This window comes from Stigmatopora argus, chromosome 10 (genome assembly GCF_051989625.1).
Source record: "Stigmatopora argus isolate UIUO_Sarg chromosome 10, RoL_Sarg_1.0, whole genome shotgun sequence".
Classification (NCBI taxonomy): domain Eukaryota; kingdom Metazoa; phylum Chordata; class Actinopteri; order Syngnathiformes; family Syngnathidae; genus Stigmatopora; species Stigmatopora argus.
The window spans coordinates 12893033-12910193 of record NC_135396.1 but is presented as its reverse complement, the minus strand read 5'-3'; the positions used below and the strand labels follow the sequence as shown (position 1 = coordinate 12910193).

At 39.5% G+C, this 17161-nt stretch overlaps 1 protein-coding gene across 1 annotated transcript; it reads right to left on the bottom strand.

Moving 5' to 3' along the window:
* Positions 1–476: 476 nt before the first annotated feature.
* Positions 477–16955, bottom strand: LOC144083927 (myelin protein zero-like protein 2). The gene is made up of 6 exons (XM_077612127.1): positions 16895–16955; positions 16720–16772; positions 4386–4555; positions 3176–3386; positions 2857–3025; positions 477–1756 (listed from the first exon to the last, which is right to left on the bottom strand). The coding sequence occupies exons 2-6, from the start codon at positions 16763–16765 to the stop codon at positions 1591–1593; spliced, it is 762 nt and encodes a 253-aa protein (XP_077468253.1). The 5' UTR covers positions 16766–16772; positions 16895–16955; the 3' UTR covers positions 477–1590.
* Positions 16956–17161: the final 206 nt, after the last annotated feature.

The window sequence follows — 17161 nt, the reverse complement described above, 5'->3', positions numbered from 1 at the left end:
TTCTTTTAACTTTTCTTTTCTTTAAGGGTTCAATCCCAAGCCCAGTTTTTCTGTGTATCGTTTGTTTTCTCACCCTATGCCAGCATAGGTATTCTCCGTGTACGGCGCCTTCCTTCCACGTCCCAAAAACCAGCAAGATAGCCTGAGTGAACTCTAAATTCTCCCTAGCTATGATTGTGAGTCAATAATTCATTTTTAATATTCCAGATACACTGGTATAAAAAAAAAAGTTTTCCCCTGGCAAAACAAATTACGAAACTGATTGTGATGATATCAGCATACATTGAATTATCTAGGATCAATGTGTTAATTTGTCAATACAAACTAGAAAACACTGGGAAATAGCAAGGCTCTGCAAAAAGCAATTAAACCACAGTGATAAAGAAACCCCCCCATCGACTCATCTTGGGATTTACCTGTTTCCGATAATCTAATCATTGTGTATGCATAAATTTTCCTTTTATATCCACACACTGTCAGACTTGCCACAAAGTAATTTATGTTGCAGCCAAAGGGGTAGACTTTGATCAGTACACACAAATATGCTGACAAACGCACACACAGACGCACACAAACATATTGACATTGTGCAGGTAACTTATTGACAATCATGAAAAGCCTTGTCCATGCAGCCTTAAACAACACTGAGTGTAAAGCTTTCAGGTAAACAAATAAAGGTGCAGAGTATTCAGTTTGTGCACAATCAAATGTACATTACTAAACATAATGATGCATAATAAATGCAGGGAAATAGATTACTCTTACATAATAGATGAATTTTATAAAAGGATCTCAAATCATGTGAGAGTATTTAAAAACTAGGGCATTATCTCATTAATTCATTCATCTAGCTTTAAGTACACTCGGCACAATGAATAAAATATTTAATAAGCATTTTTTATTAGAAAATCATTTGCAAAATTTCTGTCAAAATATATCCTATACCTGTATAAAAACAAAGAATGAAATACTTTGACCGTGATCTAAAAACAGAATTGATGGATATTTCTCAGTATTACTCCATCAGTACAAAATTAGAATATAGATATTTTTATAGTCACGTGTTAGTGGATATAGTAATGCATAGAGAGAAGAGGTTTGCTGGGACAGTTTGCAATCAAGGGTTTTTCAGATCTAGACTGTGCATTCCCTCCCCCACAATATTCCAAAAAGGAAGGTGCATTCTGTGGCTCAAACACCAACATCCATCTGGCCTGCAGGTCAAATATATAATTTAAAAAAGTAGTTCTTTTATTCAAGTAATCTAATGTAACAGTGCAATCCCAGACAACGGGATATAGAAGGAGTTTTGTAGTTTCCAAACACCTGCTATCCCAGCAGGTTTAACTCAACTTTTGTTCCATCGTATGAATCTCTGAAGCATAAACATTTTTTTTTTATCCCTGAACCTCTTTGTGCATATTCCAAATTGTTCAAACAGGACATCCGTCAGCTTTTCCTTCAATTCATAAAGACCCTGCACATGGCTTCCCCAGCAAACGTTGCAGATTTTAACAACTCGCCACTTGGACTCAATGTAATTATTCCACTATAGTACCAAATGGGCATCCACAGTCTGTTCCCACCTCTTTAGTCCGAAAAGTCAAACTCGTCATCTTCATCGTCGTCGTCCGATTCTGGGCCATCCGAGTCGGAGCTGGGATCTTTAGTGCTGGCCTCTGAGATCATTCCATCTGAACTGTCAATCTCTATGGACGTCTGTGATAGGTACAGGTGGAGGGCCTTCATTGGGTGGCTAGGACACGGGAAGACGTGCACCGGGGGGGAGACGAGAACAACGAGAACAACGTAACACACACATACACACATTGAAATACATGCATGCACGTTCATGAATGAATCATGTCGTACACACGTGTAGAAAACACAGCAGACAAAGAGAAAATGACAAGGACAAGCAGAGGTCACAAAGAGGAGCAGGGACAAAGCGTTAGAGTCACACATCAAGAATGTATCTGCACGTGATCATAATGGATAGGATAATATTGACTCACTTCTAACCATACCAACCACCACCCATATGTAAAACCACTTTTTTTTTCTCAAAAGGCAAGAATGCAGTCACCTTAACCCAGATGAATTTCACAGTGAGATCTGAAAACCCAAGAGTACAAAGCGGTGCCCAAGCAAGAGAAGACATTTTTTTCATGGAATGAGTAGTTGTTCCAAACATTTAGAACTGCAAATGGTAATAAGAAATGTACATTGGAGGTTAGAAAGATTGAATCAAATTGTGACTCATTATGACCATAAGAACTGTAACAAAAGCATCTCAAATATTGTTGGAAGAGTCATGAAATGTGACCATATTTCTACAGTTCCTATTGCTTATTTGCTCAGAGAGCATCCATATTTAACCTGCACTAGCATGTTGCTTCATGAAATGTATTAGTATGCAAATAAACATTGTGAATACACCTTTGTTCAAATGCAACATCACCAGAACATTTTGTCTAAACAGGAAAATGTTTTTTTAAAGTTCAGGAAAAGGTGCTGGGATTAAAAATAATGATGATTGCACAATAAAAAGGCACATTGTGATTAAAAAAAAAAAAAGCTTGAGTGATGAATGTTCTGTGATTGTAAATACATAGGGCCTTTTCTTATTGTCTTCGCTTTACTGGAAGATGCCCTTCAACTGGATCCAAAAGATGCAGTTGGAGAGGAAGGAAGAAGAGTAGTATTGTCCAGCGGGAAAGAGTCCCAGGCCCCAGTAAGGAGCGCCACAAGCCCACCCGCAAATTCAGATGTAGGGCCGAAAGAGGAAATCTATGATTCTTCAGTTCCTCATTCTATCATTGCTCCCCTTTCCCTCCTCGTTTCTCCTGACCTTACCATACTGTGGGATCTTTTCTCTCTTTGCGAGGAGCCTCTACCTCCCCTTCCCGCCTCTGTCTCTTTCTCTTGCACCTCCTGCAGGACACTATGATGATGAGGAGGAGAACCACAACGGCGATGCCTCCCCCAACAGCAAAAGCCAGCAGCAGAAGCTCCGAGAATGAGGCTAGGGAAGCAAATATACAAAGCCAGGTGAAAGGGGAGCAAGTCTGGACTGCAACAATATAACAGCAACTATTTATAATCTAAGTCAAGGGGGGTGCTTTATTTTTGGGTTTTGTAATTGGATTCTTGTGTGAAAATACAAGCCCCTTACCTGTAGTGACGACATGTAGTCGAATCTCTCCAACTGATCCATGCACATCCGGTGGGTTCTTCACCTGGCACGTGTAAGTGCCGTTGTAGGTGAACTTCACTTCGCGAATTATGATGGAGGCATCCTGGCCCATGATGTCACCAGCCCAGATGATGCGGTTCCTAAAAATTCCCTCTTGAGGGGGATATGGCTTCTGCTGGTAGTGAAACACCTACATGAGGGGAAAAGGTGTGTTTAGTGGTTATATTGTCATTTATTGTATATATATACTTTCTGCGTATGAAGAAATTGGTAGTGCTTCTCCATAAGGTGCGTTTTCCCGGCAAAAGACCCAAATAAGTGAAAATAATTTGTTTAAAATAATTGTTTTGCTGACCTTTTTTATTAGTCTGTCAGGATTTATAGATAAAATCAATATATTTTAGAGGAAAAACGGTTTCATTGAGAGTTAGATTAATTATTAAATGGTAACATAACCTTATCAATCTTTATCTACATTTGCATCAAAGTTTTTTTTCTTTCCTTGTGTCAACTTTGCACAAGATTTGAGGAAAAGTATAGTGTAGTTCAGATATGTCAAAGTGGCGGCCTGGGGGCCAAATCTGGCCCGCCGCATCATTTTGTGTGGCCCGGGAAAGTAAATCATGAGTGCCAACTTTCTATTTTAGGATCAAATTAAAATGAAGAGTATAGATGTATATTAAATTTCCTGATTTTCCCCCTTTTAAATCAATAATTGTAATTTTTTAATCATTTTTTTCTGTTTTTAGTTCAAAATTCATTTTGTAAAATCTAAAAAAAAAAAAAAAAAAAACCATTGTTTTAGATCTATAAAAAACTGAATACTCAGGGCTTTTAATCCAGTTCTTTTAATCCATTTATTAAAAAAAATCTAAATATATCTAAAATGGTCCGGCCCACGTGAAATCAAGTTGACGTTAAAGCGGCCTGAGAACCAACCTGAGTCTGACACCCTTAGTGTAGTTTTTGTGTGCTAACACAATCGCAATCAAATTAAATACATCTCATTTTACCTTTATGCCTGCAAGATTGTAGGTAGCTACAATGAGAATAGGTCAGCTAAATAAAACACACACATACACACACACACACTAACCAATTTTCTAGTTACTTTAATCATCTTTATCCATGGACTAATGAGATGGACGCTCCCTAAAACGTCCTTATCAAGACACAGATATAAACTCACTGATTCTTCTCGGCCTGGTTTAAGGGGTCGGAAGCTCCAAGAGACGATGATGAGATTTGGGTTGATAGTAGAGGAACTAGAGAATGTACACTTCAGACGAATGTCCGTCCCGTTGACGGCCTCCACGTCATCTGAAGTGAATATGCGGATCCCATTGACCTGCAGCACGCCTACAACAGAAGACACACATACAGTATGGCAATGGAGGGCATACAGACCAAGTCCAATAATCACAGCAAATCGGTTAAAGAAATGCATGCATAAATTCACTGGAACAACTCATGATGAATCATTCATGACTTCCCTGCTTAGTAAGTGCCTGCAGTCTACCCACTGAGACCCCAATGCTGCCAACGCAGAACTACTGCAAGAAGAAACTATAACTTTCCTGGGCAACTTAAAAAAAATGCATTTTTGTATAAATTATTTTATATATTTCAGCCCACCCTTCCAGCAAGACAAGAATGATGAATGTGTACTAGGGAAGCTGTGGACTAAATTGCATGAAACTGAGTAGAAATCCGAATTTTCATACTTGGAAAAACACATCGCAGAGTCAGCATCCTCATGCTGCTTACGGCAGCCGTTGAATGTCTTAGAGCAGGGGTCTCGAACTCAATTTACCTGGGGGCCGCTAGAGGCCGAGTCTGGGTGAGACTGGGCCGCATCAGGATTTCCACAAGAAAAGCACTGATAAAACATTCAGTTCTATGCTGAGAGCAGCGGAGGAGTGTGCGCGCCGAGCGGAGTGATCGGCCTCACGGCTTCTCCTCCGCCCAGCTGATTGGAGGAATGAATGAGTGAGTGAGCGAGGCACTGGACAGCCCGGCCGATGTCCCGCCCTCCAGAGCCGTATACCTCACCGTGATTGGTTCATTCAGCTCCGAACCAAAGTTCCCTCTAATTTTTTGTTGGTCTGAGCAGAAAGACAACCTCCCTGAGCGCACTGAGTACCAGTGTGAGCGACATCATCGGTCCTCGGATGATTCGCCTAAAGACGTTTCGCCGACGGACGTTTGACAGACGGGCAGGTCGCCGAATGGACGTTCCACCGAACGTTCATTCGGCCGAACGGAGGTTTCGCCGAAACGGGATTCGAACGCTCGCCCCGCCGGATCGTGTGTGTACAAGTTTTTCAACCTCGGCCCGTGGGCCATATACGGCCCGTTAGGATTTTTAATCCGGCCCGCCGCCGGTGTTGTCCAAATTATAGTAAAAATCAATGTTCGTCTACCATCAATGGCAGTCCGGGAATAAGCACTCTTGGGCAGGCAGATGTAGCAGAACCGAGCCGTAAAATGACAGCAATCGGGTCAAATCCATCCTAAAACAGCATTTAATGATTAAATACAAATACTGGATGATATCGCGATGGAGGCAAAAAAATGTCTATAGACGTCCATTCGCCAAACGGCTCAAAATGCTCTCAAATTCGGTCAAATCCAGCTGAAAACCGCGTTTAATGATTAAATACAAATACTAGTATTTGTATTTAATCATTAAACTAACAAATACTAGTACGACCTGTCCGTCTGTCAAACGTCCGTCGGCGAAACGTCTTTAGGCGAATCATCCGGTCACGACATCATCATTGCTCGCTATCGGCACACCAGTATCACACCTGCCACAAGCAGGTGCATGTCAATGTTCCCTCTAATTTTTCATGTAAAACATGCTGTAAAACAAGAATGAGTGGACAGAGCTACTGCCACTGGCTGCCACTTAAACGGCGCCATCATGGGGAAAGGGGTAAAAAAAAAAAAAAAAAAAAAAAAAAAAAAAATTAATTAAAAAAAAAAAAAATCGATCTTTCATATTAAGACGGGGGCCGCAAATTATCGTCCCGCGGGCCGCAGTTGGCCCGCGGGCCGCAAGTTTGAGACCCCTGTCTTAGAGCAAGGGTGTCAGACTCGGGTTGGTTCGCAGGCCGCTTTAACGTAAACTTGATTTCACGTGGGCAGGACAATTTTAGATATAATATTTAGATTTTTTTTGATAAATGGATTAAAAGAACTGGATCAAAAGTCCTGAATATTCCGTTTTTTATAGATGTAAAACAATGTTTATTTGAGCTTTTTTTTTCTTAGTAAGGGAAATTTTCTTTTAATCATTATCTTCCATATTAAAGTGGAAAACAGAAAATATTTTTATATATTTTCAGATTTTACAAAATGATTTTTGAACTAAAACACAGAAAAAATGGATTAAAATAATTTCAATTATTGATTTAAAATGGGGAAAATCAGGAAATATAATATACATCTATAATCTTCATTTTAATTTGATCGTAAACCAGAAAGTCAGCACTTATGATTTACTTTCCCGGGCCACACAAAATGATGCGGCGGGCCAGATTTGGCCCCCGGGCCGCCACTTTGACACCTGTGTCTTAGAGCAATTTACAACAGTAAGAGCCCCTAACCAAACAATAACAACTAACAATAGTTTTAGCAATCACGGTGAAGCTGGCTGGCAGCCAGTGTCCAAAGCACAGAGAAGGAAATGTCCTCGTCCCCATATTTATGAGCACAACTTCCTGGTTTGTATGGAGGATTTCAAAAAGACAACCACTGCTGCCTCCACGAAAAATATTGTTTTAGGAAGCAATAAAATGATCCAGGAAGGAGTTATTTACTGATTTGAAAAGTGAGTCTCTCTCCACTAGACGCATAACTGTCAACAAATCTTTAAAGTGCAGCACCAGCAAGAAGTGTAGTGAAACCATCACTTATAGCAACAAGCTTCAAATTTTCACAACTAAAGACTTGCCGGGCTTTTCTGTTTTGCATTCGGAAAAGTGTCAGGATAGCTGCTAAATTCAAATATTTGTCAAATTCATATCTCTTGTGTAATTTATCAATCAGATTATTCTTTACTCTCAGCTGTTCTATTGGGTCACTAGCCTGACTTCCATACATACTTAATAGCCTAGGAATGTGAGTGTTTTTTCTTTATTAGATGGGCCCCGTCAGTGACTATTTCTATAAATTGCATTCCAGACTACCATTTACCACCATGTCAAGTCTACCATCAAGTCAATAGTTTAATGTGCTTGTTATTTGAATTAACCATAACAATAAACTACATCGCATTATCCAAAGGTCATACAGTAGACTGCAGCCATTACCAAAGTTAATAATACAGTGGTGGGCTGAATGTTTTGGACATGGGCCACCAAACTCTCAAAACAAAGCCATTATCACGATACCAGTGTTTCTCAAAAGTTCCTCCTAGATATATTGTAAAAAAATTCTTTTATGACATCAATACATACTCCCTGTTGTTACATATTTAGAGTTGTAGATGGAGACGGGAAGATTAACCAATCAAAGCCTATTTAGTATGCCTCAACAAATAGGGAAAATATCAATATAATTTCGGCATCCATAATACGGCAATTCTGGATTGTTATGGTGTGGCATAAGAAACTCCACGACTTGAATTTAGGAAGGCATTTGGCTTCATTCAATGGCAAATCAACACAAAACAGTTGGAATTTACCTGAGCAAAAAGTGGAAACTGAGAAGTTTCAGATCATTGAATGACAACAGACAGACCTTTAGAAAGAAATGAATGCAATTGAATCTAATAAAATCACTCAGTGCAATTTTGAATTTTTGATAAATTCAACAGCCACTGATGGTATGGACAGCGTGGGTTCGATTCCCACTTCATGATGTTATTACTGTGTTGTTTTGCCTCCATGTGTGCTGTTCATCTCCAGCACCTTGTGACCCTTGTGTTAAAAATGAATGAAAAAAATTGTGTAACATGCAACATGCAGACACGCTGGCCACTAACACCACTACAACTCTAGTCACAAATCTCATAGCTAAAAGTCCTACCAGGTATGTTGTGAGATGTTGGATTATAATTCAATATTGTTAATAGTTATAAGTTCTGGACAAATTCTGAATCGCATTGTTCCTTAAAGGGATCACCAGAAAGCTGGGAAAAAAATCAGCAGGGGCTTGAGAGTCGAGGCAGCACGTTTTCTTTCTTATCAGGCATGAGAATGCTTCCTGTGGGCCGGGATGAGAGCGTGGGGCACCCAGACAGCCCCCGTACGCCACTAAATAGGCATCTCTCTCATCAGCAGGCTCTGATATCTCTATTTCGATGTAATGTGTTTTAAATGAGCTTGATGAAATGTGAGAGAAGACAAGTGTTGACACATTTTCATCAGATTTGAGACAAAAAACACAAACATGCCAGATTTGACCAGTTTCAACTGACTCACTTCAATTGCTTTTGTCAGAACTCATTTCAGTTTAAGATCACAATAATGTACATATTTGTTGTAACAGAATCTTTAACAAACCTAGACATAATCCAGATGAGGTGAAAGTCATATCACCAATCACTTCATATGGAACTATTTTTTTTCTCAAATCTGTTACCCTTCCTCCCCCTTCTTTTAACTATGTAGTTTATAGTCCAGGACGTCTTATAGGCATAATTTTACAGGGTAATGAACTTCATGTTGTTTGGTGTGAATATCTCACAATACAACACAGACACCCACCGTTTATAATCCATCGTATCTTATTTACTGTTAGGGATTGGTTTTGTTGTTTGTTGTTTTTTCCTCCTGTGTGACCTCTCCTTGTGATTGCCTATTGAGTTCACCTGTCGTTTCCCCGCCCCTGCTTGCTTCATTTTGTGTGACCCGTGTTTCTGATTGTCTCGTCAACCCATATCTTTCTATTTAAACCCTGTGTATTTGTCACTGTCGGTTGGATCATCTTGTGTACACATGTTTTTGAAAATTTCCTGGAAGTATTAAAGTTTTGTTAGTGCACTGTCACTCCCTATATTGGCCTGCTTCCCTACATTTGGGTCCTATCACGTTTCATGCTCCGCAAAACCTAACATTTATGAAAAAAATACTGTTTTCTTGTACAAATTGGTGGCTTATAGTCAGGGACACCTCATCTCGCCTGCCTCATCTCATTTTCTGAACCACTTTATCCTCATTAGGGTCACGGGGGGTGCTTGAGCCTATCCCAAATGACTCCAGGCCAGAGATGGGGGACACCCTGAATCGGTGGCCAGCCAATTGTAGGGCACAAGGAGACGGACAAACATGTGCACTCACACCCATACCTAGGGGCAATTTAGAGTGTCCAATCAGCCTACTATGCATGTTTTTGGAATGTGGGAGGAAACTGGAGTACCCGGAAGAAACCCATGCAGGCCCAGGGAGAACATGCAAACTCCACACAGGCGGACGTGACCTGGATTTGTACCCAGGACCCCAGAGCTGTGAGGCCAACGCGCTAACCACTCGCGCCACTTAGGACGCTTCATGTTTTGAAAAAAATAAAAAATCATTCATTCAGTCATTATCCTCACAAGAGTCGGGGGGAGTCGGGAGCTTATCCCAGCTAACTATGGCCACCAGGGGGGCAACACCCTGAATTGGTGGCCAGCCACTCGCAGGGTACAAGGAGACAGACAGTCAATCAAACTCACACTCATACTTAGGGGCAATTTAGAGTGTTCAACCAGCCTCCCATGGATGTTTTTGGGATTTGGGGTAAAAACCGGAGTACCCGGAGAAAACCCACACAACCCCAGGGAGAACATGCAAACTCCCCAAAAGAAGGGAACTGTGGAGCTGATGCTTTTACTTTTTGATTTTGCTGCATACCTTATTTGAACCGTTTCAAGTGAATACTTAAATACTCTGGGAAAATTTACTTTTCCTGCTTTCCTGCACTTTAGTTTTGACCAGAAAGGGGGAAAAACATGGTGGACTAGTTCTGCTATAACGTTGACAGATGGAAGTTTGCATGCTGCAATTTTCAGATTGAGTCATCGTAATTCTTTTAGCAACGGAGGATTAAATCTTCATAACTATAACACATTTCTACACATAGTATCTGCACTAGCCAATCTGTGCTTGAATTATAACAAGTGACGCTAATCTATGCTTTCAAAATTAGGTGTGTTGATTAAGAATTCAAGTTTTCTATTAAAGACTCAAACTATCAGTGCTTACTAAAACTATTCATTACCGCAAATGCTTTGGTAGTTTATAAACATTTTTTCCAATGTTAACAAATGTTAAGGTATATACATTTTAAACGTTTAAAGGCATTGAGAGATAAATTTGTTTTTATTTTTTTATTTTTAAGTTCATTCAGATGAATGAGAATGGGATGATGAAGTACGTACTTGTTAGGGAGAATTATTTGTTTAGGTTGTTGTCTGGCCCATTATTCAGCCCAGCCATATCTCTCTGTCTGGTCTAAATCTTTCTCTTGTTTAATTTGCACATCCTGCTTGGCTAATGTCAACCACACCCATCTTCTAGTGGGAAAGAGCAGGAAAAAGAAACATTTAGGAAGAAGCTAGTGTGAACACAGATCATTTTTGTATGTTTTTTTTTCCTGTTACAGGCACCACTGTTGCTAAATTCAGTCATTCATTCATATTCTGAACCTCTTTATCGTCACAAGGGTGGCGGGGCGTGCTGGAGCCTAATCCCAGATGACTTGGGGCCAGAGGCGGGGGACACCCTTTATCGGTGGCCAGCCCATCGCAGGGCACAAGGAGACGGACAACCATTCACACACACCCATAACTAGGGGCAATTTAGAGTGTCCAATCCGCCGCCTACCATGCATGTCTTGGATTGGATTGGATAACTTTGTTCATCCCGTATTCGGGAAATTTCATTGTGACAGTAGCAAGAAAAGGCATAGTTATAAGTTAGACAGTACAGTCGCAAAGGCCGCAGAACAACAAAAGCATAAAGTACAAAGCAAATCAAAGTAAATGGAACTAAGAATCACCAAATCAAATCATTAAGACAGAAAAGCAGCAAAAACACAAAACAAGCAAGAGTGGATGGAGCTACCATCACCGGCTGCCACTTGAACGGCGCCATTTTGGTTGCGGTAGCAAAAACGGATACAGACTCAAAAGACGTAAAGTTGGACAAAAACTGGAACCACACACAGGATGTCTTCCACAAGATGGGGAACTTCTGCAGACTGTGACTGAGGTAGAGAATATGCAGAGTCACTCTTCCAAGCTTATCCGCACAGTTCCTCAGTAGTCTGGAGCTGAAGACAACAGTAGCAGAGTAGAGCCCCTCGACTCAGTTGCTGGTAAGCGCCGACAGCTCTTCCATCTTATCCCATGATGGAATGGTTGGTCAGAAGCGTTGCCTCTTCTCCCGGCACTTTTGTCCAGCTTCGAATCTCCTTCCGCTGCATATTGTAACAGCTAGTCCCATGTGTGTAACAGCTAGTCCCATGTGTGTGACAGCATAGGCATGGCTGAATGGTTCCAAAAAAAGAAGTAGCCGAAAGAAGCCAGGCTAACAGAACAAGGAAAGTTTTAAAAACATTAAAGTAAAAAGTATAAAGTAAAGTAAAGAGGAATGTATTGAGAAATATGCCCAGGGAAGCAAGCAAACTCCACACAGGTGGACCGACCTGGATTTGAACCCAGGATCCTAGAGCTGTGAGGCAGACATGCTAACCACTCAACCCGCCAGGCTGCGCTTGTTCCTAAATGTCCATTGAAATATGACCAAGTGCTAACAAACTCAAAATCAGGCATACTAGTCAGTTAAGTGACATGTGTACAGGGGTGGTGGTTGGATGCAGTGGTCAAATGGCTAATCAGAATTCAAAGAAAACAGAAGAGTTTTTTTTTCACTGCAAACTAAGTCAAGGATTTGGTTTCGCTTGGTTTGGCAGGCATCCCCCAATTGTGTAAAACGGTCAAAAAGAAACAAACTAAAAAAATATAGGGTAATAATTCACCTACTGATATGATAGTATATTTCCATAAAGTCACATATGAAGGTTTCCAAGTTAATAAATTCTTTCATAGATGCTGTTTATTTTGAATCAGATCACCAGGTATCCCACTGCATATGTCCAGTGTGAATGCCAGGGCGTAGCACCCGCTAAAACTGAAATAACATCCATTATACAAACATGAAATGCTCCCCCTGCCATTTATATTCAAAACCTATTACATAATCACATTATGAAGTTATTTCATCTACATTCCCCAACTTGATTTCAATAAAAACAGGATGGACATTTAAACCACAGCCAGAAGTCTTACTTGTTTGGCGTGCAGCAGAAGTTTAACATTTACATTACCATTTAAAATATCCACTCGAAATATCTTTATGAAGCATGATATTCCATTTTTATATTTTATTAGATTTTTCTGCTTCAACATGTGGTCAACTAACAGATGTTAATGCATTTAACAGAAGAGATTTCGCAAATAGGCAATAGATCTGACTCCAAATCTGGACAAATCAAGTACAAAACAGTTGGATTCTACTGTGTTTAGTGTCTTTCCTCTCTGTATTTTGTCTCAGACACAAAGGGAGTAGCTGAGGGAAACCTAAATCCCTGTTACATCACTTATAGAGGAAGCCTACATCACTTATAGAGGAAGCCTTTGGAACATAGTCCATGAAATACAAATAGCCCGGTGTATTAGAGAGAGTGTCTCTCATTTGTACAGGGCTTCAAAGCCACTTTTTTGTGTCTTTTTGGAAAACAAAGAATGGCTTTCATCACCGGGTTTCAACATAATAAACAGCAGTTTCAGTTAACAATAATGTGCAAACCTGGAGGATATAGACTTCTCAATGGTTGACTCGGGTTGGTTCGCAGGCCGCATTAACGTCAACTCGATTTCATGTCGGTTTTTTTAATAAATGGATTAAAAGAACTGGATTAAAAGCAACATTAAAAACAATTAGTTTTTCATTTCAAAAGGAAACCAAATTTGTCTTTAATTATTTTCCATATTAAAGTGGAAAACAGAAAATAAATTTTAGATATTACAAAATGATTGAACTAAAAACACAGAAAAAATTGATTTAAAAAATGAAATTATTGATTTAAGAGGGGGAAAATCAGGAAATATAATATACATCTATACTCTTCATTTTATTTTGATCCTAAAACAGAAAGTCGGCACTCATGATTGACTTTCCCGGGCCACACAAAATGATGCGGCGGGCCAGATTTGCCCCCCGGGCCGCCACTTTGACACATGTGCTCTACATAATATAGTTTTCTTCAACATGTCTCTCGGGACACTGGAGGTCACCGTAGGATATTAAAAAATAAATAAATATATACACACAAATAAAACATGAAATAGATTCATCAATTAGAATAAGTTTGTTGAAAATACATGTATTTAAATGTGACTGGACATAGACAGATATATGAATTTAGATGTATAAATTTAAGTAACAGCTCTTTTTTTTTTTGCTAAACATCTAAGGCGTGATCGCAGCATATGTTATTGTTATGACTAAAGGGCGAGTGAGAGCTGCACTAGCTTTGGAATGGAACAATTGACAGTGCCAGGATTACGTTAGGAGTGTAGTTTTAGGATTACGTTGTAGTGTTGAGCTACAAACATTCCAAACGGAACAACATGGAGCACAAATAGCTGCATTAAAGTCTGAAGAGAGTAGAAACATTGCTGGACTGCTTTAAGTAAAATTTGCACAGAATAATACAGACAAAGCCAAGATGAAGGGGGGAAAAAGCAAGAAGTTGGACGCGGATTGTGTTGTTATCCATGCATCCAAAGTGTTCGGACCTCTCACTAACACGTAGTTAAGACTACGAAATTTTAGGTTCAAATACCTATATTAGCACTGCACTTTTAGAATAATACTGCTTAGACCTGGGCTATTTGGACATCGTTTCTATGCTGCTTTCTAGTTTTTTGTCCTGTTTTTTTTTCTTTTCCCTCCCCCATACTATTGCCTTATTTGTTTTATCTCATGTTTTTAACATCAACCTGCACAAGGGACTAAAGATAGAAATTAGCCTTCAGCTATAATCTTCCACATTTATATGTACGTATATGTTCATTAATATGTATTGTCCCTCAAACTATCAGAAGTAAGCACTGTGTCAATGCATATGAGAATTTAATCCATCAAACCTCTGTTGCGACATCAGAGCTAACTCAACAAATTGTCATCAGGATTACAAACAGTTCGATCCGCCCGCAAAACTGATATCCGTCAACTAGACATGTTAATGCAACCTTCAAAAGACTTTAGTTAGCCATATTCAGACTCTGATTAGTCATCCTTGCAATTGTAGGTGGTGGAATTAAGGAGATCTGGCATGCTCACCCCTGCCTTTGTGTAGGTCAACACACTAAATCTCTTTAAATTACAATAGACCTTTGCCATGAATGCAACAAGAAAACATAACCAAAAATACAAAGACAACTACTGTATAGCACAGGGGTTGGCAAACAGGTCCACTGTGGGTGCACGTTTTTGTTCGAACCGATCCAGCACACACAGTTTAACCAATGTGGTTTCTGCTGAAACAACAAGGACCTGACTGCAATCTATTGATTGCACTTCTAATATATATATATATATATATATATATATATATATATATATATATATATATATATATATATATATATATATATATATATATATATATATATATATATATATATACACGTGTACTGCGGGAATGGGGTGGGGTCGGAGGGTCGCTTGGTTCAACACAATCAAACCATCTTGGCAGCAGATTGCATTGTAGCCGGACTGTAGATTTAAAATGCAAGATGTGAACTTTTCTAGCCATACCTGTGCAGATCCCTTATGAACTTTGACTCAAAAAAAAGTCCCAACCATGTTCGGTGATAGATTCTCCAAATTCCTGTTTGAATCAAACATTGTCTGAAACACTTCATGAGGAGAACTTTATCTTCACAGAAGTACCCTGAGTACGCCTTGCTGGCAATTACTGTGATTTTGAGCAGCCTTCAACTGTCTCTAAAGCATTTCGCCGCAAAGGCAAAATATCCTTCCAGGCTGTATCAACACAGCTCGGCATGTCAATAATCAAAGCCATGCTTTATTAGACTGATGTAGTGTTGTGGTTAAATTAAAGAAGTCATAATATGGTTATACACCGTAGTACAACTGTTGACTGAATGAAGACGAAGCCTAAAGAACCAATGGAATCGTCGGAATGTCGCATTTACCAACAGACATCTATCTGTTCTCTCTCTTTCTCTCTCTTGGGTGTTAAACCAGAAAGTCAGGACAGGTTGGCACATGTCAGCATCATAGCCTTCATGTCAGACTTCTTGTTGAGAATGATCAACAAAGGAAAGGCATAAAATATAGATTTCCTTTTGCTGAAAAAAAATAGTGGTTTGTTTTTCTATAAAGGGAGGAGATACACAACCTTCCTAAAAGGAAGAATTATTTGAGATTTAACTTTTTTTTAAAATTGAATGTATTTCAAGGTTACTTGTGAAGCTACCAGAACCCGTGTCAAATGTATAAAATAGACTCTGACACAGTTTAATCCTATAGAAGGGTCAACATCAAGATTCTTATTAAATGGAAACTGGAATGAATTCGTTTTATAACAAAAATAATAGTGGGTGAAGGACATGAATGTTTACTGTATTGTAATCATCATTGTCTTAGTATAGATCGGTAAGTAATCTAATGTAAGAAAATACATATTTCCAGACAAATGTTCAATTTTATACCTCAAAATAAAATTTAAAAAAAAACAAGTATCGGGGTGCTTGTTTGAGCATGACTTCCTGAATTTGAGATAACAAAGCCGGGGGGTCTGATTGCGTTGACGCAATGCTGTGGTGGAGTAATTGGTAAATTCCCATTTGTCCTTTTATTTCTTAATCACACATCCTTATCCAAGTCTCAAAGCTCCTTCTTATTTCTGCTACTGAATGGATAGAAGCCAATACTACTAGGCAAAAATTCCAATCCTACTAGTACTTCTTTAAAACTTTGAAGCAGTTGAACAGCGATTCCAATTGAAATGAATTGACGCACTGGCACGTGAGTGGTTTTAATGAAACGGAAGAAGCTTATTATGTTTTCATTGTTTGTAACCTATGGTATAAATGGTTGTGATGTCATTCACCATATCCTGGATATCCTGATATACAGTGTGCGTCAATGGGGTGCCATTCACTTTACATTCCAGTAAAAAGGGAGGAAATGAGTGAATCAAAACAAGTTGCGCTTGTGACAATTGGCTGATTGGCAATTACTGTAAAGGCATTCTATTCCCAAACTTAATGCCTCCCTTACGGCTATTTAATGGACACAACCCACGCCGATGTGCCAGTTTATGACGCATGACAACCGCTCAAAGACGCAACTTAAGTTCACGCCCCTCCGGGAGCGCTTTAGCGCAGTGTATTGTCTTTGAAATGGGCAAAACAACAATGAATCACCGTTCCAAAGAGTTTTGCCACGTTCGAACGAACTCCAACTAAAAATATACAGTAATGAAAAGAATCTCACCTGAAGCTGCGAGTCCACAAAGAAGAAAAATCCTCATGACGCTCATCGGGAGACTGTCCGTTGATCAAGACAACAGGAGACGATTAATATGGACAATCCCGCGAAGACTAAAATGCTCAAAAAGGAACTTGTTTTTCTTGTCTTCTTTGGTAGACAGTAAAACAGGAGTGCTCACCTGTAGTTCGTCCAAGCACCGAAGACGCGTCCTGACTCGCCACTGGCTTTTTCTCAAATCCATCACTCTCTCGCTCTCTCTCTCTTATCAACCTCCCTCCCTTTCAACCTCCCCCCCTCCCACTGGAAAATATAGAAACAAATTGTAATATATTTGTCTCGCAAAATAAATATATTTTAATTTAGGCACCAGAAAGTAAATCTATTTAAATTTTCGCCGTGAAAATGATCTCATCCTATCTCATTTTCTGAACCGCGTCATCCTCTT

Bases quoted from the DNA above. Each gene is read 5' to 3' on its own strand.
- LOC144083927 (XM_077612127.1), bottom strand. From the start codon at position 16,765: ATGAGCGTCATGAGGATTTTTCTTCTTTGTGGACTCGCAGCTTCAG. The intron at 3,387-4,385 runs GTGAGTTTATAT...CCCCTCATGTAG, and splicing joins AACCAGGCCGAGAAGAATCA to GTGTTTCACTACCAGCAGAA. The intron at 3,026-3,175 runs GTAAGGGGCTTG...TTGCTTCCCTAG, and splicing joins ACTACATGTCGTCACTACAG to CCTCATTCTCGGAGCTTCTG.